Source organism: Molothrus ater, chromosome 19 (genome assembly GCF_012460135.2).
Source record: "Molothrus ater isolate BHLD 08-10-18 breed brown headed cowbird chromosome 19, BPBGC_Mater_1.1, whole genome shotgun sequence".
NCBI lineage: Eukaryota > Metazoa > Chordata > Aves > Passeriformes > Icteridae > Molothrus > Molothrus ater.
Genome location: NC_050496.2, coordinates 8,680,087 through 8,704,872, shown reverse-complemented (window position 1 = coordinate 8,704,872; position 24,786 = coordinate 8,680,087). Strand labels below are relative to the sequence as shown.

At 38.8% G+C, this 24,786-nt stretch overlaps 1 protein-coding gene across 1 annotated transcript; it reads right to left on the bottom strand.

Annotated features, from left to right (window-relative positions):
- Window positions 1-192: 192 nt before the first annotated feature.
- SUZ12 (SUZ12 polycomb repressive complex 2 subunit) lies at window positions 193-24,533 on the bottom strand. Its single transcript, XM_036394443.1, has 16 exons — window positions 24,096-24,533; window positions 21,270-21,316; window positions 21,115-21,179; window positions 16,338-16,406; window positions 14,733-14,782; window positions 13,380-13,465; window positions 11,777-12,008; window positions 10,921-11,023; window positions 9,507-9,612; window positions 8,595-8,772; window positions 5,636-5,727; window positions 5,044-5,187; window positions 4,289-4,446; window positions 3,482-3,680; window positions 2,912-2,991; window positions 193-2,589 (listed from the first exon to the last, which is right to left on the bottom strand). Exons 1-16 carry the CDS (start codon window positions 24,394-24,396, stop codon window positions 2,244-2,246), a joined length of 2,256 nt encoding a protein of 751 aa, XP_036250336.1. The 5' UTR covers window positions 24,397-24,533; the 3' UTR covers window positions 193-2,243.
- Between the last annotated feature and the right edge of the window lie 253 nt (window positions 24,534-24,786).

Below are 24,786 nucleotides of genomic sequence, written 5' to 3'. Positions count from 1 at the left end.
AATCTGGCTAAAACCCTGGAAATTAATGGATACCTTAAATAGAACTGTAACAATCTGGCAAAGGAGAGCACATGCAAATTTTGAGCCATGCAGAAGAGAGTTCATAGAGGTGCTGCTTGAGGTGTCTGCACATGGAATGACTGGACACCCATCATGGCAGATTTTGTATTACTGAACTTCTTGTACAAAAGCTGATTTCAAATAAAACATTTAATGAAAAACAATGGTTCATTTAAACAGCTGAACTTGTTTTGGGGTGTTTTTTTGGGGGGTAGGGTATCTTTTCTTTTTACATCTACTGTACCATTCAAATTCTTTTTAACCAGCTTACATGGCATCTCCAAAGGTACAAATAGAAAATGCATCTTTATAAATAGAAAACAAGGGGATTTTTTCAGCTTTTATTATAAATTGACATGACATACAAAGTTTACTGAACAGAAGTAATTTCATTACTATTTTTGGGGGGATCACCAACTTTTTGTGCAAACAATGCTAGCCTTCTTTTAAGCATTAAGAGCATAACTGCTTAAGAAATGACATAAGCAATAATTCTAGAACTACATCTCCCCTAAAATAATCTATTTTTTTACATATGTGCACAGCTTTAGCAAATTAAAGCCAGAGAGAAATGCATGATGTACTATCCAGAGGCATAATTAGAGTTTGCTAAAACTCAACAGAGCTGGCAATTCAAGGAGTTTGTAATGAAAAGCTGCAGTTTCCCTCTTTCCTATTTTGTACACAAAATCAGTGACTAAGAACTTAATACTGGATGACAAATCACATCCACACCATTAGTTAAATAGTCTCACAGTTAAACACATCTTAAGGACCATCAAAATCAGTATTTACATTTTATAAATTTCTGAAGACACCATTAGAAAGCTTATATACCCCTTCAACAAATAGGGAACTGCATTTCATGGTGATGGAATGAAATAAAAAACAAAAAATACCTGTATTTACAGCAGCATTGTTCCTTTATAAATAAAGAATATGAAAAATGAAATATTTTAAGGATAATAAAAAATTGAGGTGATGTCACTCAACCACAGTGCTTGCTGGAATAAAACCCTTCGGTGCTGATACTGTACCAGTAGTGAAACCACTTTCCATTGGAAAAAATCTGTAAACGTATGCATAAAATGTGTTAACAGCAGTGCAAAACTGCTCAAATATAGTTTAGTCAGCATCTTAGTATCTGTATTGAATACAATACATCACAGAATACTTACATAAGAAGTGCAACACATTTTCTGGTCCAATTTTACAGTGCATTTTTCCCTCAAGAGTGGCATCTCGAAAGCCAAAGCTAAACCCACGGCCTGGCCTTGCAGTCTGTGCTGAGGCGAGAACTTCGCAGGAAGCGCCTGCAGACGGACACGAGGCTCCAGCCTTAGCATGGCACCCAGGATGGGCGAGCCCAGGCACAGGGGGCCACACCCAAACCCTCTCTGTAGCTGTGTAGATGTGTAATAAAAATATAAAGGAGCTAAATGTTCAAGTTTAAAATGGTACACTGGGTGATCAATACATCAGAATTATCCACGAAACCCAAACTGCTGGTTAAACCTCAAAAAGCCAAGGTGGTACTTCACTGTGTCTGGAACGTGAAAAGTCAAGATCTTTCCAAACAGGCACGAGACAAAGGAAGTGCTAAGTTTGCCAACTCTGATAATTTTTAGTGTAAAAAAAATTGATTTGTAATTTATGATCAATTGATAAATGATTTCAAATACAAGGATCAAGGTTAAACTGTAAATAGTCAGACGTTATTTTCACAAAAAGCTAACTGGAGAATTTCTAAATAAGAAAAGCAGAAACTGTATCCCAATCCCCTTTCCCTAATGTTTCACAAATTCATGGTAGGAAAAACAGCCAGATACAGATGCAAAAATCTTAATATAAAAAACGGTTTTACATATACTTAAATTATGTAAATTCCATAAAGTTCTTAAGACACTAATTACTAAAATTACAAAAAGATTTTTATATTGCTCTTCATGCTCAAACTCTTAGAATATTGTCATTACATCACCAAAACCAATATACATGTAGTACTTGCATAAGTAACTGAATAAAAACCCTGTTTAAACAATATCCTTGTTGAAATCATTTATTTCCATCCAGCAGTGCCTGTTTGGAATCTCTGTATTTCTGTGTGTAATTCTTTATAGAGCTCATGCACCCTAGAATGTCACTTCAATGCTTGTCCGTTGAATGACAATTGACTTTTGACTTCAGAGCTTCTGCTTCTTGCTCTGTTTCGTGACACCTGAGATGCTTTCCACTTCTGAAATCCTCTCTCTCATGGTATTTTCACTGTATCCATTTGCTGTCCCACTTTGTTCCTCGGAAGATTCCTCGTCCGTCGGGGACGCCGATTCCCCTTTCTCCAACTTCTGCTGCATCTCTCGGAGCCTGGCCACAGCTTTGTCTATGGACATGATGCTGATGAGGTTAAAGTCATGCATGCTGACCAGGTGGAGCATAAAGTTTCGACACAAGTTCTTCTTAATGATTTTTTGTCCATAATTTTCAACAAATAGCATACAGGCATGATTCATTTGATTGTCAGCAATAAACCTGTCAAATAAGAAAGCCATCATTATGCAAGCAGAACACTTTCAAAAACAAAAATATACTCTACAACATGATTTATCAATGTAACAGCAGAGAGCAGCTATTACAGAGTCCAATAATTTTTCTTTCAAAGCCCAAATGCTACTAGGCACAACTTCTTCAAAAGCTTAAACTCTCAAAAGCTTATTACAAATTATCCTTTAATGATCCCTTCCTAAACAGCTGAGCCAATTGAATTTTCAGTATTTAGTGAATTACAATGCAAAATGATCAACCAAATCTATACTATAATTTATTTATATCAAAACTAAGCACAGTAACATACCCGTGCTTCATAACATGAAGATTCCATAATTTCATCACTTCTTTCTCTCCTTCGTTAACATCAGAAAATTCTTCAATTTGCTGGAGATTGTGAGGAAGGATAGGAAAAGAAACAAACACATCCATCAGAACTGTGTATCTGCTGCCAAGTAGTGAAAGTATATCCAAAACTCAACTTACACACAAAAATATATATAGAAAATTCAGGCTTTGCAGTCAAATAAGTTAGCAAAATGTCATTTGATGTAGAGACTTTTGATGAAAAATAATATCCTTATTATATACAGCCCAAACTGTGTCCTCCTGATTACAGCATCTCCTCTTTGAAGGAGAAAGGCAGCCACAAACAATGAAAACTTGTTCAAAAACAAGGGGACTGAACTAATTCTGCAAACTGAATGCATACTTGAGAAAACAAACTTTGATTCCAGGAATTTCCATCAACAGTAGTTCAGCAAAATTTTCTGCTCCCAAAATGCAGGATTTTCACAACATACACCAAACCAACAGCAGATCATCTTTTAAAAACCCCAATCCCCTTGAAATAACTTAGTACAAATGGAATAATTACAGTAATGGTTTTCTCCCGAAGCCATTCTGGGTCCTTCTCATCCTCACTGTCCACCTCCATCTCCTGGGGGCGCAGGGGCAGGCAGGTGTCGCTGTGGAAGTAGAGGCGGTTGTGGCCGCTGCTGTACGTGCGCTGCTGCTCCACCTCCCCGTCCTCCGACTCCAGGAACTCCGACATGCTCGCTTTCGTGCGCTTGGGCCTGCCAAGGGACAGGTCACTGCTGTCAGCAGCACATCACAGATGCAAGTACTGACAACTGCCACTGATTAATACCAATTATTTTAGGATCTAGATTGCAAAAATGTTGAGGGGGGGAAATCTCCAACAATTAAATAATCCCCATTAAAAACGGAAGAGCTCCTGATCCAACCCTCCAACTTCACCTTTTGGGGAAGAAAAGTTTTAGGGTAAGGCAGTTAAAGAGACCTACATTGTTATGAATAGATATCTCAATTGGAAAGATAAAAAAAAAATCATGGGTGATGTTATCCTCCTTCAGTTACATTTTATTTAGTCATAACAGTGAAATTTAGCACTGTGTATATGCACCTGCAGATGGTATCACAAATCTGGTTTATAGGCCAAAAAATTCTTTACAGAAAGAGTGGTCGGGCATTGGATTGGGCTGCCCAGCAAAGTGGTGGAGTCACCAGACCTGGAGGTGTTTAAAAAAGACTGGATGTGGCACTCAGTGCCATGGATTAGTTGCTAAGGTGGTGTTAGGTCACAGGTTGGACTTGATTTCCAAGGTTTTTTCCAGCCTAGTTGATTCTGTGACCCACACAGAGCTTGTTTGCCAGCTCCTACCTGCACACCAGGATGTGTGTGATGGGAGTTCTTTTGACGGGCCCGTTGCGGCTGAAGGCGAAGCCGGGCTGGCGATGGATGTCCTGGGGGTTCCCGGCGTAGGAGCCATCGTAGCACTCATTGATGGACACGTCTATCCGAGCACCTTTTGGATGATACTGCAGCACAGTTGCAAATACTCAGCAGACAGTAATGACAATGCATCAAGAGGTTTAAATAAGTAACCTTTAAATTCTGAATACCTTAAATATCACCTCTCAATAACCTGATACGGCTCTAAGTTTCCTTTCACAGCAACCAAATAATTTTTAACCTCTAGAAGCAAATTACATTAAAACTTCCTTGCTCTATACTATTTTACTGTTTTGTATAAAACCACTCAAAACTAATTATAAAATTAAGCAAAGTAGCAGCAAAAGACTGCTAGTAAGAACATTTCTAAATTTCCTAGAGCTTCAAGAGACTTCCAACCATATACAATTACATTGCTTTCTACATCAAAGAACACATTGATGCAAGAACAGTAGCTACATTTAGAATTCAGCCTCCAGTGGTCAGCATTATTTAATATATATCGATTTAAACAAAGACAATATTTCCCCTCCATGTAACACACAAAATTCACAGAAAGCAGCTTCTAACCTGTAGATACAACCCTACAGCTTACTAAGCTGGAAACAGAATCCCTGCCTTTGTAGCATCTGTGACAGACTGTACAGAGTTTCATAGTGCTGAACTACAAAATGGTTACTTACAACATAATTAAAGATAAATCTGCTGTGGCAGAGTTTAAGATGTTTGAGTAAACTGTAGAGTTTCCGACAGTTCAGTGTGCACCAGGGGCAGTGCAAGTCATCGCGGGCCTCGGTCTGCTGCCTCGTGTTATTGTTGTAAAGAAACTGGTGGAAACAGGAACAGGCAGAGCAGAATTAGCACCAAATGGGTTTCATTCATTAACTTCCAACCCCCAAAACCAAGCTGGACGTCGTTACAGGAGACCTCCACAGCAATAGTTAGATTTTGGGAACACTACATGAGCTCAGTGTACTGAAACACTGGTATTTCAAGAATTTTGTTTCCCATTGGAGACCCACCTGTCTCCCTCCAGAAGTCTAACAAGGAATGTTCTTTGTCTTTCAGAACATCAGATGTGCCCCCAAGATTAGTCTTCTAGAATACTTCCATAAAGAGGAGTCTGTGGAATGGCTTTCAGTCTGTGAACCTGAGACTCTTTAAGGCATCCACAAAAAGGGCAAATAGAAATTTCTACCCAGCTCCCAAGTAAACATTTTAATCCCACACAGTATTTAGATTCTAGTTTTTCCCTTTAATGATTATTTCCAATACCTGGTAAAATATTCGCAACTTCTGTCGAGGTTCATTTAAAACATCTCTCTCTTTTCTTGTCTGAAGGTCTGTAGGCAAAGATTCTTTCACAGCTGAAAAAAACCACATGCAGACACACGTTTCTTTGGTGCACAGGAACAGACAAACATTTTCTTACCCAACTATGGAAGTCCTGAGAAGGGCACTGCTGCTGAAGGAAACAGGATACTGGAATGTGCTTGGACATAAGTAGCTCCTACCAGCAACAAGGAAGTCTGGGTGCTCAGCTTCCTTCACAAACCTACAGGCAAACCCACTTCCAACACAAGATTATCTCAAGTGCTGAAGAATCATTCAGAGAACTTAAAAATGGTCAGGTAAAAAGCAACATTTTTCTTACTCCATTTCAGCAGAGAATTCTTTATGTATAGCTAAAAGCTGGAAAATAAAAGCCATCCCTGCTTTCAGATTGCTGCATTCAAACACACCACTTAAATTCGATTTCAGAAGTTCCACAAGTCTCCTAACAGGCAGCAGAAATGTAAGTAAACACACAAAATATTCAACTGAAACTTTAACCCTTGAACACTGTTTGTATGTGTAATGGCACTGCTTAGCTGCTTCTGAGTCTCTTCCATACACTTTAATCTATATCAGTATTTGATTTCATAGAGTTAACGAGAAACCCCACGTAACTAAGCAGGTTTATAAATCTGCCCTCAAGAGAAACCAAGCAATGACCCTACTTGCTTCTGAATGGTGATAAAGATGGGAAAACAAGGCTCAGCTCTACTGACCTAATTTTTAGAAGATGCACTTACTTTATTTAATATTTTGGAGAAGAAAGGAAATTTTATTTTCTGTCTGTATGAAAAAGAGAGGAAGCCCAACACTTCAGCCTGCACCACATCAGAGAAATCCCAATTCCATGGCTCAGTTACTTTCAGAACTTTGTAATTACAGCAAAGTTTAAGCTGCCATATTTAGAAAGTCTTTGATGTCTTTATTCCACTGGTCTGCCTTGGGAAATATGCCAAAGTAAAATGACAACACCAAACTGATGTCCATTGGGAAAGATGGGCTGGATCTTTATCAGAATATCTGATAGAAGTTTTGTACAATTTTCACTCTCATGGTATTCAGACACTGCAAACAGCACAACCATAACAAATACCCTACAATGCTGTACATCACACTGCAATATATTTGTGTATAAGAGTTGGCTGTACTATTTGAGAAGGTTGCTCTGGCTGTAACTTTATCAATTTACTGGAATATTTAGCTTTTCTGATGGAAGAAAAAATGTGTTTCTGGTTACACTGGCAAGGCAGTCTTGCCATGTTCCTACTGCCTCTACATTTGTTACAGTAAACTAGCACACACCTTCTGGAGTTAGTCAACTCAACTCTCATTTCTTTTGCAAGTCTGAGCATAAAACCTGCCTAACAAATTACAATACAGGTCTCCAAGAACTCTAAAATACAAGGAAGCCTAGTACAAGGAAGTAAAGAGAAAACAGAACAATTTCTACAGCAAAAGTTCAAGGACCTCCCAGGTTCTGCTGGAATTACTTCATGTTTGTGTGCACTGTCAGCCATTCATCCTAATGGAAGAAACTCAAGTGTCTGCAATCTGTAGCTCAGATAAAATACTCAATTCAGGGAACAGGTATCAGTCTTATTTAAATATTCTTCTACTCTTTCCAAAGAGAAAGATGCGTGTAAGGTTGGCTGAGGATGTTAGGGGTCATTCTAGACATTGGCTTCTGCACAGGTAAGGTGAAATTTCTTCTTGATCTCACTTTTCAATCACACTAAAGCCCTAAACACAGCACAAAGAATCACCACTCTTGGAAAGTCCCACCATTAAGTTTCTCAGCATTTACTGTAACACAATTGCATAAAAACCACATTTGGAAAAGCAGTGTTTTACTCATAATAGTAATTTCCTTGCTGTCACCACTCCATCTCCAAAACATCACCAAACTCAGACTGAAATGCCATTTTGGACAAGTTCTCCAAAGCACTGTCAACTCTTCACTACCAGTGCCTCACTGCACACCCCATAGACTAAGCCTGGGGACAGAACCACCAAAATAATCACTTCTACACCCCAAATAATCACTTCTACAACAGGGACCTAGAAGATTCCTTACTCTCAGAGTCCCAATCTAGTTACAAGCTTGGAAATGCTGATTACTCTGAAGTGAACTGGGTGCCAATCCAGAGTCAAGGTGTATTCACAGGTGTTGAAACAATAGGTGCAACCTGTTGTTCTCTGTACAACTTCAGTTTTCCAGATGTCCTTGAGCTTCACTTGCCTACACAAGGTTCTAATACAAAGTCACAAACAACTGGAAGTGAGACAAAATAAAGATGGCATCTAGGCCAATTTTCCTTTGAGTTTCTGTACTGACCATGAAGCCATTCATGGACTATTCCTCTGGCCAGTCTGGTTCAGCTGTGTCTCCTCCCAGCCCCTTGTGTCATCTGGCCTCTTTGATAGTGGGGTGGTGTGAGAAGCTGCAAAGTCCTTGACTTAGTCTAAACACTGCTTAGCAACAACTAAAGCATCAGTGTTATCAACATTATTCTCAACCTAAATCCAAAACACAGCACTAAAGCAGCCACTGGGAAGAAAATTAACTCTATTCCACCTGAAAGTAGGGCACCTATAAACCCAGAAACTTACAGAACACTAATTGGAGTAGGGCAAACCAGACAATCTCAGAAATCCTAGTGATGGATTTTCCCCAATGTATTTCACAGCAGGCTTTATGAGCATTGTATATAATCATTTCAATATTGTCCTGATGTATAGCTTTTAACCTTAAAAAAATTACAAAGTACGGGATACAACAAAGCCCACTCAGTTTTGCTTTTTCCTGCTGAGAATAACCTGAAGCAGCTGCACCAGTGAGCCCTAAGCACCAAAGGGTTAAGCAGATGATTATTCAGCAGCAAAACCAAAGTTTGCTTACCTATAGTCTGAGTAGGTTTAACAGAATTGGGCTTGTTTTCTTGAGGGAGGCTTTCAGAATTTCGTGTTGCAAGAGGCTTAGCTATAGGAGCTGTAGACTTATCATTTGTGTCTCCTGTCCAACGAAGAGTAAACTGAAGTGTAGGTCCCTGAGAAAATGTTTCAAATGGAGGCAACCTCTGCAGAGTGGGGGAAGTAAAAAAAAACCCAGCAGAATAAGTGTCTTCATAAAAACAATCATGAGAAAATATTCACAGAACATAAACTGATGTAATTTATTTTAATGCAAGTAGAGGCTGATCAGGATAGTTGAGCTTATAACTGTACTTTTACTACATAATTTGGATCATCTCTGCTTTTTTCATAACTATATAATCATGTTGAGACACAAATACTTTGCAACCATCTGGAATGTTCATGTTCTTCTCTCCGATCACTTACAACTCATACTCTCCCAGGACATGTGAGCATGACTGTGTAAGTACAATCACTGCATCACTGAGTGTTGATTCACCTCAGTTAACAACTTCTCTCTGCTCAACCCTTCCTCCTACACTGATACACCCTCCTCTTTTCACCACCACATTTTATCAGCGCTCTCTTAAGCTATGTACATAAGATCACACCTGTCTGGGTTCCTCTTTCTTCCCATTAAATATTCTGCAGTTTGCTCCTTTTTGATATGTCCAACTTGTTAGAACAGCATTTAAACTGCTGATCTGATTTTCTAGGTCAGGAATTCAGAAGTCACTGAAAAGAGACAGCTGCCATACTTACAGTAGTTGACATCTGTTTGTATTAATGATTCAGTGTAGCCAAAGCTTTCTAAATTGAGAGCTAAATTAAAATGTATGTCCATACATTCCCAAAGAGAATTATTTCCTGGTTTCTTGGCCACTAAAACAACCCATACCTTCCCATCCAGAATCGTTTCCCATGTTGCTCTTTTCTTGCTAATGGGACACTCTTCCATTTCCTGCATGGCCACTTCATATTCCCCATCCAGAAGTTGCAAGCGTCTGTCAAGACAAAATATGCCTTATGTGTAAAAAGGCTCTTCTATTGTTTGTCTATTAAAATACACTATTTCACAGTAATTAAATTTCCATGAATCTAAAAACATATTTTCAGGCAAATTTATTTGACTAGGTCTAAATCTTAGCCAAACATCATCCACAACAAAGAAAAATGTTAAAGACTAAACCAAAAATATATACATTTTTATGCATTATTTGGTTCTGCTGCAAATCAGTCTCATTTATACAACAGTATGCCTGAGAATGCCCTTGCTTATCATCACTACAAAACCCTCTAACAGTTCATATGTTGCTTAGCATATTGAAGTTATCCAGTGGAATTAAGTAATAGAAAAGAACAAAATACTGTCAAGACTTCTAAGATACAGATTAGAAAAGAACATTTCTTCAAAACTCTTCTCAAAATATGCTTCTAAAACCCTATTTGGATAAACAACCATTTTGTCAGAATTAGTCTGAGTTTTTCTTCAAGCTCCATTTTTGTAAATACCTACCTCTGCCTGGGACCTGCATTTTCCATGGAAAGAACTCTTATTTTCATGTACTGTATTTTGGCTGCTGGCACTATGATCCTTTGCAGCACAAACAACCCAAATGTCTACCCAGGAAATGGTCTGGTCCTTATCTTTTTAACTGGATCTAGAGTGCTCTAAGCTATTGACACGTGAGTTCACCACACTCCACCTTCCTTGAAATACATTAAGTAGTATCATGATAACAAATAATTAAACTACATGACAGAGTAGGCCTGTTATAATTTTTACTTGTTTGATTGTCTTGTAGTAATGGAGAACTGATGTCTTCTGTAGCTGTCAGCAGAATGAGACCTGTGACTACACCAGCAACACTCTGGGCATAGGAAAAATTATGGCACTCAACAGAGTGTAAGCAGCAAGGGTATTTCAGAGACCTTTTCTTTGTTTAACTTTTTAGTTATGCTATCACTGATCTTGAACAGAACCAGAGAAATGACTCGGTCAAAAACTGGCAAGGAACAGACAAACAGATGCAAATTACCAGGACAATATTCAAGCTCACAGATGGGAATTATTTACAGTAGTCACTGAATAGGTCTCAGTATAAAATGTGTTATGAAACCTGTAGGTTTTCTTTTAAAAAAAACCCATAAGCATAAGTTCTTACTGTAAATAACAACTAAAATGCAGCCAAAGACAATCTACACTGTAACAAAGAACATACTAAGCTTATTATCAAATTTCTAATATTATGATGATTAAAAATGATTAATACAATGATTAATATAAGCTATATTTGTTTTTACAGTATTACCTGTTTTTATCAAATACAGTCATTTGTGCTACAAATGTCTTTTCCCCATCTTCACGATTTGAAGAGTTTCTTTTTCTTCTAGCTGGAAGCTCCTCATTGACATCTGCACATAAGAATTATGATATTCAATCATTACAGAAGCACAGATTCAAAAGATCCAACAGTCTCTATGCACTCACAAATATAACTGGCTATTGATTGTGCCATACAATAGAGAAGGACAATGCAATAAAAGACCACTTAGCTTAACAGTAATCATATTTTAGGTGTGTTCTCGTGTATTTATAATTTCATTGTATTATTCTGTCAGCATAAGAATTTGGGATTTGATCTTCCTCCTCTTGTGGCTATAAAATAGTGAGAAATAAAGTTTTTCATTCTACATGTACTCTCCAAGCTGTAACATTTGTGTTGTAACACTTCTCAACAAGATAAAGAAAATAACTTTTAAAAATTTATTACTGAGGTATTTTTCTATTGGCTTGTCATTTTGCTGAGAAACACTGACAGCACCCACAGTGAGCCAGCAGTGACCAGCGTTGGTGGAGGAATGAGGACAGTCTCAGTGACCACAGGGCCCTCTTGCACTGTTCATCTCCAGCAGTGCTGCCTCACACCTTCAGCATCATGTCAGTAACAAGTGGTGTTAAATTTACACAAAACCAGAAGCACAATTTCTAGCTAGCAGCTGAATTTCAGCCCCATCTCAAAAGAGACTGCAAACAAATAAAAGCTCAATCACTCAGTTACTACTGGCCCTTGTGACAGTGTGACCACTGCTCATCCAGACAGCTCCACATGTGCCCACAAGACAAACCCTGCAGATTTCAAAAGCAGATTTCAAGGCTGAAGTTACCAATGTTTTCATTCGTTTCGCCATTGATCAGTCCATTGAATTCTCTCCTTCCTGGGCGAGTGACTCTGAATAACAGTGAGTAGGACTTCACCATATGGCTGTTGCTTGGTTCAAACTCATTACTGGAAACTGCAAGTGATGGGAAGTTGCCTGGTTTTATTTGGCTGAGGTCTGGGTTTAAAGGCACCTGCTTTTTACCTGTAGGAACCTGTCTTATGGGACAACTGACATCCTGCAGCAAAACAAGAAAGATAAGGTTCAGGTTTTTAGATTTCAAAGTAAAGACATGAAGTATTTAAATTGATGCCATTTCTAAACTGCATTTGTTCTGCCAACTTTTGAAAATAAGCCTTATAATAAGCCTTGTAACAGATATAAATAAAAAAATCTGGAACAATCCCAGATTTTAAATGCAAACCCAGATATTTTTAAATATAAATAAAACTGGCATTCTATAACCCTTTCTGGCAGCAGCCATCTTTCTCTATGTGAATAAAATAACACTAACATGAGGCACTTAAAAAGATTGTAGAACAGTCATTAATACTCATCTAATTCTGTTTACCTGAAGAAATTAAATGTTTTGGTTACATATATTTTTTTTTCCAAAGGCTTTCTATCTTCTCCTTGCAGTATTTCAAAGTGTATTTTGTGCTATCTGTGAGATAAAGAACCACTTAGGTAGTTCTTTACCACTTAGCCTAGGATTTATTATATTCAATTAGCTCTCAAAGAGATCATTGAACATTGTGTAGCATTGGGAAAACAAGACAAGATGGCCTAAATACGAAATTTGCAGCAAAACTTTTGGAATGAGCATTAGTACCTCCTGATCTCACTACATTTACCCATACTACAATAATTAACAAAATTGGCTAGAAACAGTATTAATTCTTAACAACCTGTCAAATCAGCCTAGCATTAGGGAAGAACACACAGCTCTGACTGCAAATCTTTCCCTTTCTAGTTAAAACCTAAAGCATTACTGAGCCTCCCATATTCTTGCAGTTGGGGAAATAATTTGCCAACTGATGTGAAATGAGTACAGCTAAAACTGCAAGCAAATTCAAAGATGCTTTAAAAATAAATATAAAATTGTTTATGATTTATGGTAGCTAAAATCTGCAATAATTGAAATAACCAAAGTAAAAAACACAGGTACAGAAAAAGGAAAGAGAGGAATTGGCAAATGACTGAGGAATTTGAAACAATTACAATTTGTTCCTTTTTACTCCTAAACTCTGAAAGGCTACTTTATGATTTGGTGATTGCCTGGTTTCCTTAAGCCTCTGGACATCACAAGAGAATGAACACTTTAGTGATGTGACACACAAAAACTGAGGTAAAACCAGAAGTGGCTGAAATACACCAGTGGATGTGAGTTACAAGCTGAATTCAATTTACAGAGCTGAATGTTTTTTGAAACTCATTTCTCATAAAGCAGTGCAAAATCCAATAGAAAACAACTTGAATACATTAGTTCTTAAATTCAAAGGCTAATTTCAACAGAGGCATCACTATAAGGCAGTGTTACTTATATATTCTACAAGCAGCTAAACATTTTGCATTAATGGATATTAATAATTTGTCAGATCATTTTTACCTTTCGTTTCTTGTGGCAAACTTTCACCAGCAGTACTTCCAGAGTTACAGAATTTTGTTCATTCTCTGAGTTTTGTGATGGCTTATCTAAACAGAAAAGTATTTTAAGTTCTGAAAAAGTGAAAATCTATTCAATGATATAAATCCACCTGTAATTACTTTTTAACCACAGGCACATCCCAGGTCCAAAGACCTCTAACCACATTCTAAGTTTCAACTCTTCCCAAACTTACAAATTTCCACTTGAGAATATATCCTAATTATTCTCATATTGGCTGATTTAAAGGCATAGCTGATCTCTAAAGTTTAAAACAGCAAGCTTGTTACCTTTTTATAACAGAGAAAAATATTATGGGTAGATTTAAGGATAGTTAGAATATGCTAATTACAGATGAGTTGAATTATTATTCCCAGGTTTTTTTCTTTACAGCTTGCAAACCTAAAATTTGGGCTTAAGCTCTAGATGCTATCATAAAGGAAAACAAAACAAAATTACACCTCCACTCCCTCTTAAATATTATGCAAGGCTAAATAAATGCACAATATCTCTTAAAGGACTCTCAAACAAACTTGAAAAAAAGTCTTAGAAAATAAGACTTTGTTTCAGAGACTGCACAATAAATTTCCTAGAGCCTGGAATCTTCAAGGCAGCTGCTGCCAGTGGTGTGATCAGCAATGGCAACCAAAAATCCAGAAATATCATTTTATTTTAATGGAAAAACAGTTTTTACTTTCAGAGCTCTGAATAGAATAAAATACAAGAGAGCTCTTCATTCTGGTCAAGAAAATCCAATATTCTGATATTGAGAGGCAAATCCTCATGTGCTTGAAAGACACTATGGAATGACTTCAAGTCACTAAAATATGATTTCCAAGGCTTTTATAATCGTTGACATGGCTTTCCTTCATTTCTAGACTCAACGTGACAACTTTTTTCTTACACTTCTACTTTAAAATAGAAGCCACTGAATCTTCCAACTATTTGAGGGCTGTGGGGTTTTTTAAAGCTACTTCAAACACCAAAGACACACTCCCAGAAAAATCACATTCCTTGGGAAAGAATCACTTTCTTCAAGGTCTATTTCCGTTTGAATGGATGATGGCTTGAAGGATTTCTCAAAATCATTGTTTTGACTAAAACCCTGAAGGCTTATCTTCTTAACATCACAATTACACTACAGCATTTCTAAAGCACTACTGAATTAGAACTAATGAGACAGGCTGAACAAGTCAATTAAAACCTGCATCCAAACAGCAGAGAGTAAAAACATTCAAATATTCCCCTCACAGATCTCTACTAATTTCAAAGGTGTTATACAAATTAACAGTGGAATGAATGAATTGGCAAACATACCATTTTTATGGAAGAACCCAGTAAATGTAAGTTGCAAATGAGCAGACAAGCTAAACAGGAGGGGGGGAAAAAAAGGGAAATGTTAGAACAAATAAGTGTTTTCTTCTCACAGCAACCACTTCACTGATGTTCAGTACAGAACTCTAATGATTCAGTCCATGCTCTTAACTTGGAAACTGCCTGGATACAGCAATTGCAGTTGATGCAGAACTGAACATCAGTTTTCTCTTTACAGACTTATTCTGTGTACTCCATGACTTGATATTTAAAAAAAAAAAATTTAAACACTACAGTAGAAGAACATTGCCTGAAGACAGGAGATCTTGCCTTCACAGGCAGGCAAACACATCTGTTGGAAAGTCATCAGCAACAAAGCTCAGCTTTGGGGGAGATTTTCTAGAATTTCACCCTGAACCACAGGCTTGGTGTAAATTAAAAGAAAACCAAACCAACAAATATTTCAGGCACAGTAATGAGAATCTTTACAAGGGGAACCTGCACCTTTAGAAATAAAGGCTATCAGTTTAATCAAGTCCAAATCACTCATAACATATGCAATCAAAATAATAACTGCATCTGTTTTGTTCCACAGCCTAGACTATTCTGCTGACCATAGACACATCTTAATTCAAATCATAACATTCAGGGCATATTTCTGTTGAAAATAGGTATTCATAAATCTAGATTTAAAAGGGTCCTCAAACCACTCAGTATTTCTGAAGGACACATTGAAAAAAACATAATCTGTCCCACCAGACAAAACTTTGTGCACTTCACTTCTCAGGCAGATACAACCTGACACTCCACACTTATTTTTAAACACAAAGATTCCCAAGAGCTCTGAGATGACCAGCAAAAATGCCCAACAGCTCAAGTATTCAAAGGACTCTATCTACACCAACTTGCATCATTCATCCATGTTACTTTTCCACATTAAAGAACATTTTTTACAGTTTTGAAAGCACAAAAACAACACACACAAATCAATACTCCATGTTGTTTCAACAAAGCAACTAAACACAATATATAGAGCAAAATATAATTAAGAAAAATAATATATAGTAAACCCATGAAACCTCTTAGAACACCAAATTTGTAAGTTTGTTTCAGACTATGTAGTCTGAAACATTGTATATAGCACAGCTGCCTCTGAAGTAATCTAAAGATTTGCAAACACTGTGGGAAAAAAACAGGTTAAAAATAGAAAGCATACAACAACATAAACTACAAGTAATAAAACTTCATATTTTCCCAAATTCACCTCCCTTTTACTTTTAATTCCAACACACACAGATTACTTATTGACACAACTGACAATCCTAAAAACAAAGTTAAGGTAAATACCTATTTGAGGTTTCTATACACATTCTAGGAGATGCCACAACAAATATTGAATATTCCCAATACTGCTTTTCTCCAAGTTAAGTCACCAGCATACATACACACATTTTAAGATTCTGGAAGCAACATTTCCAACAACAACTACCTTGCTTCAAGTAATGACTCTTTATCACTTGCACTTCATCAGTCAAAAGGACTCGTGATTCACAGCCCATGTACGTCCTCATTTGTACCCACACACACAAATATACAGCAGGACAGTACCTGTGAGATTCTTGTTCTCCCTTCATTTTCTCTACTTTTGATAACATCTCATCTACTTTGAATGTTTTCCTGTGAGGAAAAAGCAAAAAGAATAGTTTTACACAGCCACTGTACCCACAACTTACAGCAAGAAAATGTATTCAGCCTGAGCTTTCACTTGATTTTCCATGTAAACTGTCTATATATGCCATTTTAGCCTTCTCTTCAGAAAACACCCTTTAGACACATATATACTTTTTTAGACCTAGTATCATGCCTGAGCTATAAGGGATACAACTGCTTCTCAAGCAGTATCAAAAATAATACAAGGAATTAAACCCAGACGTTGCAACAGTAATCCTACTGCTCTAAGAAGTTTCATTTAACAGCAACATATTGAAACCCTTACAAAGAACATGTTTAACCACATTTCAGCTTTGTCAAAGACAATCTTCCTGTTTTACTGACACTTACACATACCAGGAACTGACATGTCAGCCCCTCAGTCATTACTATTTCAATCTTGAGCATAATAATGAAAATCACTCAAAACCTTATAGGACAAAAGAGTTAAAAGCCTAATTAAAACCCTAAACCCTTATTTCTCCATACATTTCTATTAAATGGACACAATGCAAAGAGCAATGAATTTGGAAGCAACCTTTGGAACCCACTCACAGGAAACAGGGCACAATGACAACCAACGACAACAATGTCATAGAGAATAACCACTTCAAATCTTTCCTCTCTCTAATTCTGACATCAGTCTGCTCCTGCTCGTATGTTCAGCCTGTTCTACCATACATACAATTTCATGTTCATTGCTAAATAAAGCTCACTCATGAGCAGAAGTTATTCAGCATGTTACAGAACAGTCTCTCCAGTTTTCATTAAAGGCAAGTTAATGCTTGGATCTAGATGCCCACAAAATTGCACTTAATTACAGTGACAACACAGGAGTGTGAGAGCACCTTTCCTTTACATTTATACCTTAGAAAAATGGAGTAAGAAGAACATAAGCCATTGCCAAACACTGGATTTCTTGCACAGGGAACAACACCATGCTCTGGGGAAGTGGGAAGCATTTGTCTACAGAAATACCCTGACTGAAGAAACACTGATGTCACTCTGTCTGCAGTCAGCACGTAATGCTTGAGAATGATTGAGTTACACATCACATGGGGACTAAACAGCAACACTGGGCAACAAAAACTACAGGGCTGCACTCATAACAAGGAGAAAAACAATTATGATTTGTGTAGTAAACAATCACTGATTCAAAGCTCTACTCAGCCCAAGAGTCACACATGAGACTGAAGAACTGACTCACCTACACTAAAACGTGGGATTGTTAAAATGAACATTGCAGTGCTCAACTTTAAAGCAAGAGATGTTAAGAACAGAGCAATTTATTAAAAGTTTCAGATTCTATGGTAAAAAACGTCTCTGGGTGCACTTTGCTCCAGCTCATCAAAATCAGCCACTGTTCTGCAGAACAGCAAGTTGAGAGGGCTTTCTCCAGACTGAGGAACTGCTTAAAACAGATTTTGACCAAAGTCACGTCATGAGCACAATACGAGCCAAAAACCAGCTGAGAGACAAACATAATCCCAGAAAGGGGGAAAGTTAACAATCTTTCATAAAATATACTAACATCTGACCCAACTTGAATTTAGTACGTGACCATTATTGATTCAAAAAGAACAGTGGCACAGCCTTTGCTAAATCCAGATTCAGGTTAGTCAAAACAAGAGAGCCCTCCTAAAAAAAAAGAAATCTTTCCAAGAAACTAAAAATAGCAACTAATAAAAAATTTTTGCCTTTGATGTTAACCTGTAAGAGCAGAAATTCCTTTAAAATGAATTACTATTTATGTTACCATGCTCCCATGCAAAACAGACAAAATCAAGTTTTTATAATAACCATCCTCACATTCAGGATTTTCAAGACAGCATTCACTTGTGTAACAAGTATGTGCATCTTGTGCATTCCTTTCTCCACCCACTCTTATTCCAGACAAGAAAAGTAATAATTAGCAAAGTACTAGAAGTCACATCATAGCATGCCATTATTTTGCCAATAAATAATATAATTATTCCTTTATCCAAATACTGTACATGAAGCAATTTTATTAACAGTTACTAACTTCTTTCCAACTCCATAATTTGGCCTAATAATATACTAACACCTGAAGACAGACCCAGAGACACAAAGTCTAATAGCTCACCCAAGCCCATCACCTCTCCAATAAGCAGCAATTTCAATACCTTTTTAGCCCAGGTTGACACATGCTCCCTATGCTCTAAGCATTCTAGGTTTTCTAAACACTTTCTCAGTATTAAACATGTGGAGCAATATCAATAGATAATTTCCTGGTAAAAATGCAGTTTTAGTTCCCTACCTCCAAGTGATAAATTTGTCTGGCATTTTTCTCACACTATCATAGAGCTGGAGGTAAAAGATGTGGAGTCATAGTTACTATTCTTTAAGTATGGTCTATTAAATTCAGAGATTAGTTCTTTATAGTTTAGTTATGATACTGTTTACTGAAATGGCAATCAAAATTATCAGGAATTTAACAATGGCAACATTTAGGAGTTCTAGGGGAATAAATTAATATACATGTATAGTTCACATAAGAAGGCTAATGGTGATGCAGTTTCAGAAAAGACTTCTTTGCAAAGAGAACTCTACTAACACTTTCACTGTAGTGACACCAAAACATGGATTTTTCTTAATATTAACCTCAGGATGATCTTCTCTAGCTCAGATATTTTCTCTCTTTAAAGTCCCCTTTTCACCAAAACAACGAGATCGTAGACCTTAACTACTTGTGTTGAATGAAGGACAGTGATTCAGGTCTTGAGCATATCTGTAAGTATTTACCAGCACAGATCAGCAAACAAGGATCCTGCTAATCCCCTCAGGAAGCCCAGTTAAGACTCTTTCACCAATCCCTAAGTCAAAACTACCTTTAAATTACAACTTCTGTGGTTTTAAGTGGGCTGAAAGAGAAGGGCCACAGTACTGAGTGAGCATGGAAAGGGCAGAGGGAACCCAGGGGGAAACACACTTCACAATTACTTTCTGTCTTTTTCACTCTCAACTATGCTCGCTCACTTCTGTTGCATTATTGTGTTTTTATAAAGAAAACATACTCACACCTTTTATTTAATCTTCTTAAAATTAATTACAGGCATGATTTCAATTAGCATTGACAGAACTCTTGAAAGAAACAACCTGTTATTAGAACACCTCCCAGCTAAACTCACAGTTCTAAAACAAAGTGTTGAGGGAACTGATACAAATTAGTCTGTTTCCAACAGAAATCGAGCATTACCTGTGCAGCTGAATCAACTGAAATTTGGAACAGTGGCTAACAATGCACAGGCAAAGAATTGTCTCTTGCTTCCCAGCAAGTGTAGCAGATATCAAACAGAACATTTTCAGGTAACATACACATTTCAATCAATAAGGAATTAATCTAAGTTATAAGCAAGAACTTCCTGTAGTACAATTCTAGTTAGAAAAACCAAAGAAAACTAAACCACAAAAAACAAAACAGCCTGAAAATAATTTCTTAGCATTTTGTTCTGATTCACTTTAAAATAAGCAAAAAATTTGTTTTGATAACTTTTTAAAGAAAAAGTAAGCTGCAACTTCAAGTTTAAAAAAATCAATAAATCTGATCATTACCTCTCCTAAGTACCTGAAGTTGTATGTTATGGATTCAGTTGTAAGAAAAAGTTATATTGTGGCATTAAAACTCATAGCAGGAACATTAAACAATATCCAAGAGATCAAATAATGCCATAAACAGTTCCTTTAATTAAAAATATGTAAATTCTATTGATCAATAGATCATGCAAATATTACCTCCCTTAGATATAAATATTAAGTCTAAATTAGAATTGTCTGCATAATCACATTTTGTTGCATATTTGTTGTACTTATGTCCCACAGCAACTGTTTCTAAGCAATAAGAACTTTGGTGCTAAAATATTTTAGACTAAATGTTCAGGTTACAAAAGAATTCTGAACTCTAACAAAGGATTTTCAGTGAAGGGGAAGTAACTGGAAGGGCCTTGTGATTCTGCTAATAAATAATGTACACTGCACTTGTCCCTCTGCAGTGTTTCTGTGTTTTCAGTCCACTGACAGGCAGCTGCAGCACCTCACCCAACAGGAATGACTGTTTTGCAATATCAGAACTGAAGCCCATCTCTCAGGTGTATCCGGCTCAAAGCAACCTTGCCAAAGTATTTGCTGGAGTTTCTCTAAAATTCTATAAACAGACCTGCTTTATTTTCCAGCTTTTAAAATAACTACAGAAATAATTACTGGATTCTTTCAAAACTAATTAACAAAGCCAATAGTTTTGTATTTGTGTTTTGATTTTTTTAAAAACAACTGGTTAGGTTACAGTTTAAAATACAATGTTTCATATGATTATGATTAAGCACCATTGATTACAGGAGCTGGGATGTAACACAGTTTTGTTTGGGTTTTTTTTAATAAGTTGTCCTCCAAAATAGAAAACAAACACGGGAGAATTAGTTAAGATTCTGCAGATAGTTCTCCACATTTGAATACTCCCAATATCCACAGAAGTCAGATGGATAAAGCTACACATACACTTGACATTGCAAAACGCCTCTTAGGTCTCAGAAATCAACTGTACACTGAAGTATGCATTTTAAAGTTCTTCAAAAAGAAAACAGGATGTTACCCTCCACTGCTTTTTGGACTTCTGCTACTTGGTGAACATTTTAGGATTACTTTACAAAAACAATTTTACCTTTTGATATTTGTTCGGGAGTTTCTGTGGGACATGTAAGTGAGAGTTCTGTGCAAAAATATTGGCTGCAGGGGGGAAAAAATAGAAAATGGTTATGCTTTAATTAAAATTTTCTACAAGTGCAAAGTAAAGGAGTGATAAAACCAATTACTCACTGCTATTAGATTCCGGGTACGTAGAAATCTGTATATCTGTGTTGGTTCTAAGAAAAAGGAACACAGGTTACCCAATGCAACTTATACCCCCAGAAAGACAGTCTTAGAATGACAAAAAGTATCTTAGTGTGGCAATTACTTTGAAACAATTATCACAAAAGCCATCAAGTTATCCCATTCAAGGTTACTTCACCAACCCTACAACACAAAGCAACTTCTTGTTTAAGGTGCCACAAATCAGGGGTCACAACTCAACTCTGACTGCTCTGCTTTCCACAAAATGGGTTTCTTACAGACTTTGTATCATTAAGGGGCAGAAAAAACACCTCAATGTATCACAACTTATGGTCATATAGGAAAGTTTTCCTCATGAAGTCAATGAACACGTCTGCTATGATACCAAAAGAGCACAATAAATTTACACAGCCAGGTAATTTGGATTCTGATTGCTTTACACTTCTGGCAAGTACCAAGGTCACTTGCAGCACATACTGAAACAAGAACAGGGACTGTCAGTTGACTGTGATCCATTATGGATCATTCTAAGGTGGGAAATTAATGCTGTTTTTAGTAGAGCAACTAATGTTTTCAAGGGCAGAAGGAGAGGACATAATTCAGCTGTTCACAAAATGGACACTAAAGCACAGCATCATCTCAAACAGGTCTGAGAACCAACGTTCAAAGGATCAAGACTTGCCTACAGCCAAGAGAAGGACCTTCAGTTTAGTTTTAACCAATTCAATCAGGACAAGAAGGGTTTTGTCCGGATCAGGTTATTTCTAACAAGAATTCCACACTAAACTGAAATTTACTCCCTATCTGAACTGAAATAAAAGTCAACGTCACAAAGTAACATCAGCAAAAAGCTTATAAATTACTTAATACACATCAAGTGGAGAGAAAAAAGAAAAGAGACAATGTATTGATGGCCATACTAAGGCTGGTAACTCTGCCTCCATCTCCCACATAAAGAAAACAAAGCTTATTTCTAAAGAAATATAAAATTTTCTTTTCATACGACTGCAAAACATTTACTTCAAATAGCTGGAAACCTTACTGGGTGGAATTCTTTAATTAGAAGTAGAAAAGGACAACTTTTTATATCTTTTTACTCCTTTTTAAAGATATGATTCAGCCTTATTTCTACAGTTACAAATGTAAGACCCCATAGAACACAGAATTAAAGAGATGTATTACTGTTAGAGAAGGAAATCTTAAAATGATCACAGTATTTCCTTTTAGAAGCCTGAAGAAAGCCAGTGAAAATCTGCTTAATGCAAATTATCACAATAAAATCCGTATTTTTCAAATCAAGATAAAAGAAAGTAATTAAGATATGTGCACTTTGCCACAAAGTGAAAATACAGAGTATTCACAACTTTGAAAAGACATCCCATGTTTTTCAGTCTCAAAAAGCCCATGACATAATTATATTTTTTTAATGTATGAAAACATTAAGTCACATTCACAAGGGTGGAATTTAATTTAAAGGCAACACATTGCTGCTTCAACATTAATTTTCCCAAGTGGAAAAATTCTGAAACACACTCTTCAACCTGCAGAGAGACATATGTCTCACAAGTCTGTATTACTCAGCAAAAGCTTAAAATAAATCTTTTATCTTTTCCTAGCATATGACCTTGAAAAGGGACAAAAACAGTCAGGAAGAATGCAATTCAGTATTACACGTGTTAGGATTTCTTTGATCCAGTGTTTACTTGCTGCAGTTTTCCCATGATATTTGCACACGGGGTTAACATATTATGTGTATATATATATATGTATGTATGTATGTATGTATAGCTACACCGTAGCTTCCTCCTGATCCCCACCTGCTCAGCTCTGTGCTTCCCTTGTCTGACACACTGAGGCACGAGCAGAAGAATTTTTTCCACCTCGGGCACTGAGAAAAAGCTCTTAAAACTCAAGTCTGTGACTTGACCCATTTGCAGCACAGTATTTACTGAATACAGAGCGTCGTTAAAAGGACTGGGACTCAAACGGCCATGCTTTATTCCAGACGACACCAAAAACTCCAACACTGTCACCGTCTACAGCAAGTGTGAGCATTGACAGCACCAATCCCAAAACAGGATCGTGTCTTCAAGTAGGGCCTTAAAAATTCCCTTCAAATCCTGGCAGCTGCACAGAAATCTTTTAGTGCAATTTAAGTTTACTGGTCCACCGTGCTTTTAAACCAGATTTCCACAAACAACTTTCTAGCGAATTCAGGGGGACTCTCCACCCATGTGGAGCTCTCACAAGGGGAATGCCTGGGTCGCAAAGGTCGATTTCCAATGCGAAACCTCGACTAAGTGAAAATTATTGCCAAACAAAGAAAAACCAAGTACAGTGAACTCTTAATCGCGTCCTGCCCCTGAAAGGAGCTCGAACGGCAGAGGCCAGAGAGGAAAGGGCCCCCTCGCCCCTCAGTGCCCAGAGCCTCCAGGGGCTGCGGGAGGAGGGAAGGGAGCCAGCGGCCCCGAAAGCCTGATGGGAAGCGCTGCTGAGAACCAAGTTCATCGCTGGGCGCGGGCACACACACACACACACAGACACAGACACACACCCTCGCCCTCCGCCCCGCGGGCCCCGGGCGCCTCTCGCCGCCCTCCCGCACACCGGCCCCGCTCCCCGCGCTTCCGCCCGGGACCCGCCGGCCCCCGCCTCCCCCGGCCCCGCTCCCTCCCTCCATCCCCCGACCGTGTTTACCCCCGGAAGCCCCTGCTCCCCACAGCCCTCCCCTCCTCCTCCCGCCCTTTCCGCGGCGGCTCGGGCCGGTCCCTCCGGCTCGGCCCCCACTTCCTCCGGCGACCCGGTGCTCACTCTCAAAGGCCTGAAGAAAGAGGTCGTGGTCGGCCTGGATCTGCTCCATCTTCGGCTTCTTCACGGGGGGCAGCGCCGCTGCCGCCGCCGCCGCTGCCGAGGAGGCCGAGGAGCCGCCCGAGTACCCACTGCCTCCTCCGCCGCCGCCGCCCGCGGCACCGCCGGATTTACCACCGGGAGCCGCCGCCGCGGCGGAGCCCCCGAACCCGCCGCCTCCTCCGCCGCCACCTCCTCCTCCGGCGGCGCCGCCAGCGGAGCCCGAGCTGGGCCCCGCTCCTCCACCGTGCTTCTGAGGAGCCATAGGGGTGGCCCCGGGAGGGCCCCGGCGGGACGGAGACCGTGCGGGGCGGGCAGGGCCGGCCGGGGCGGGTGCGTGAGGCGGGGGGGGGACGCGCCGCGCTCCAACTCCGCCAAGTCTCCTCCGCCCCGCTCCCCTCAGCGCCGCGGCCGCCGAGCCCGACCGCCGCCGCGTGCCCGCCCCCCGCGCGCGCCCATTGGCTGCGGGTATGGCGCCGCGCCGCCCCATTGGCCGGCGCCAGCCCCGCCCCCGCGTGACGCGCGGATGGTTCTGGAAGCGTTTGGTTGGTCCGCGCGCTCGGCGCGCGCCCCCCCCACCCCCCGCCTTTGAACTGAATTCGCGGGAAAGCGCCGCTCGCGCTCCGGCGCGGGGCATGATGGGTACGGGGGGGGC

Excerpts from the sequence above, each read along its gene's own strand:
- SUZ12 (XM_036394443.1), bottom strand. The coding sequence starts at position 24,396 with ATGGCTCCTCAGAAGCACGGTGGAGGAGCGGGGCCCAGCTCGGGCTCC. Across the intron at positions 16,407-21,114 it reads TCCCGAACAAATATCAAAAG|GAAAACATTCAAAGTAGATG; the intron begins GTAAAATTGTTT and ends TTTTCCTCACAG. Across the intron at positions 3,681-4,288 it reads ACACACATCCTGGTGTGCAG|GCCCAAGCGCACGAAAGCGA; the intron begins GTAGGAGCTGGC and ends GTCCCTTGGCAG.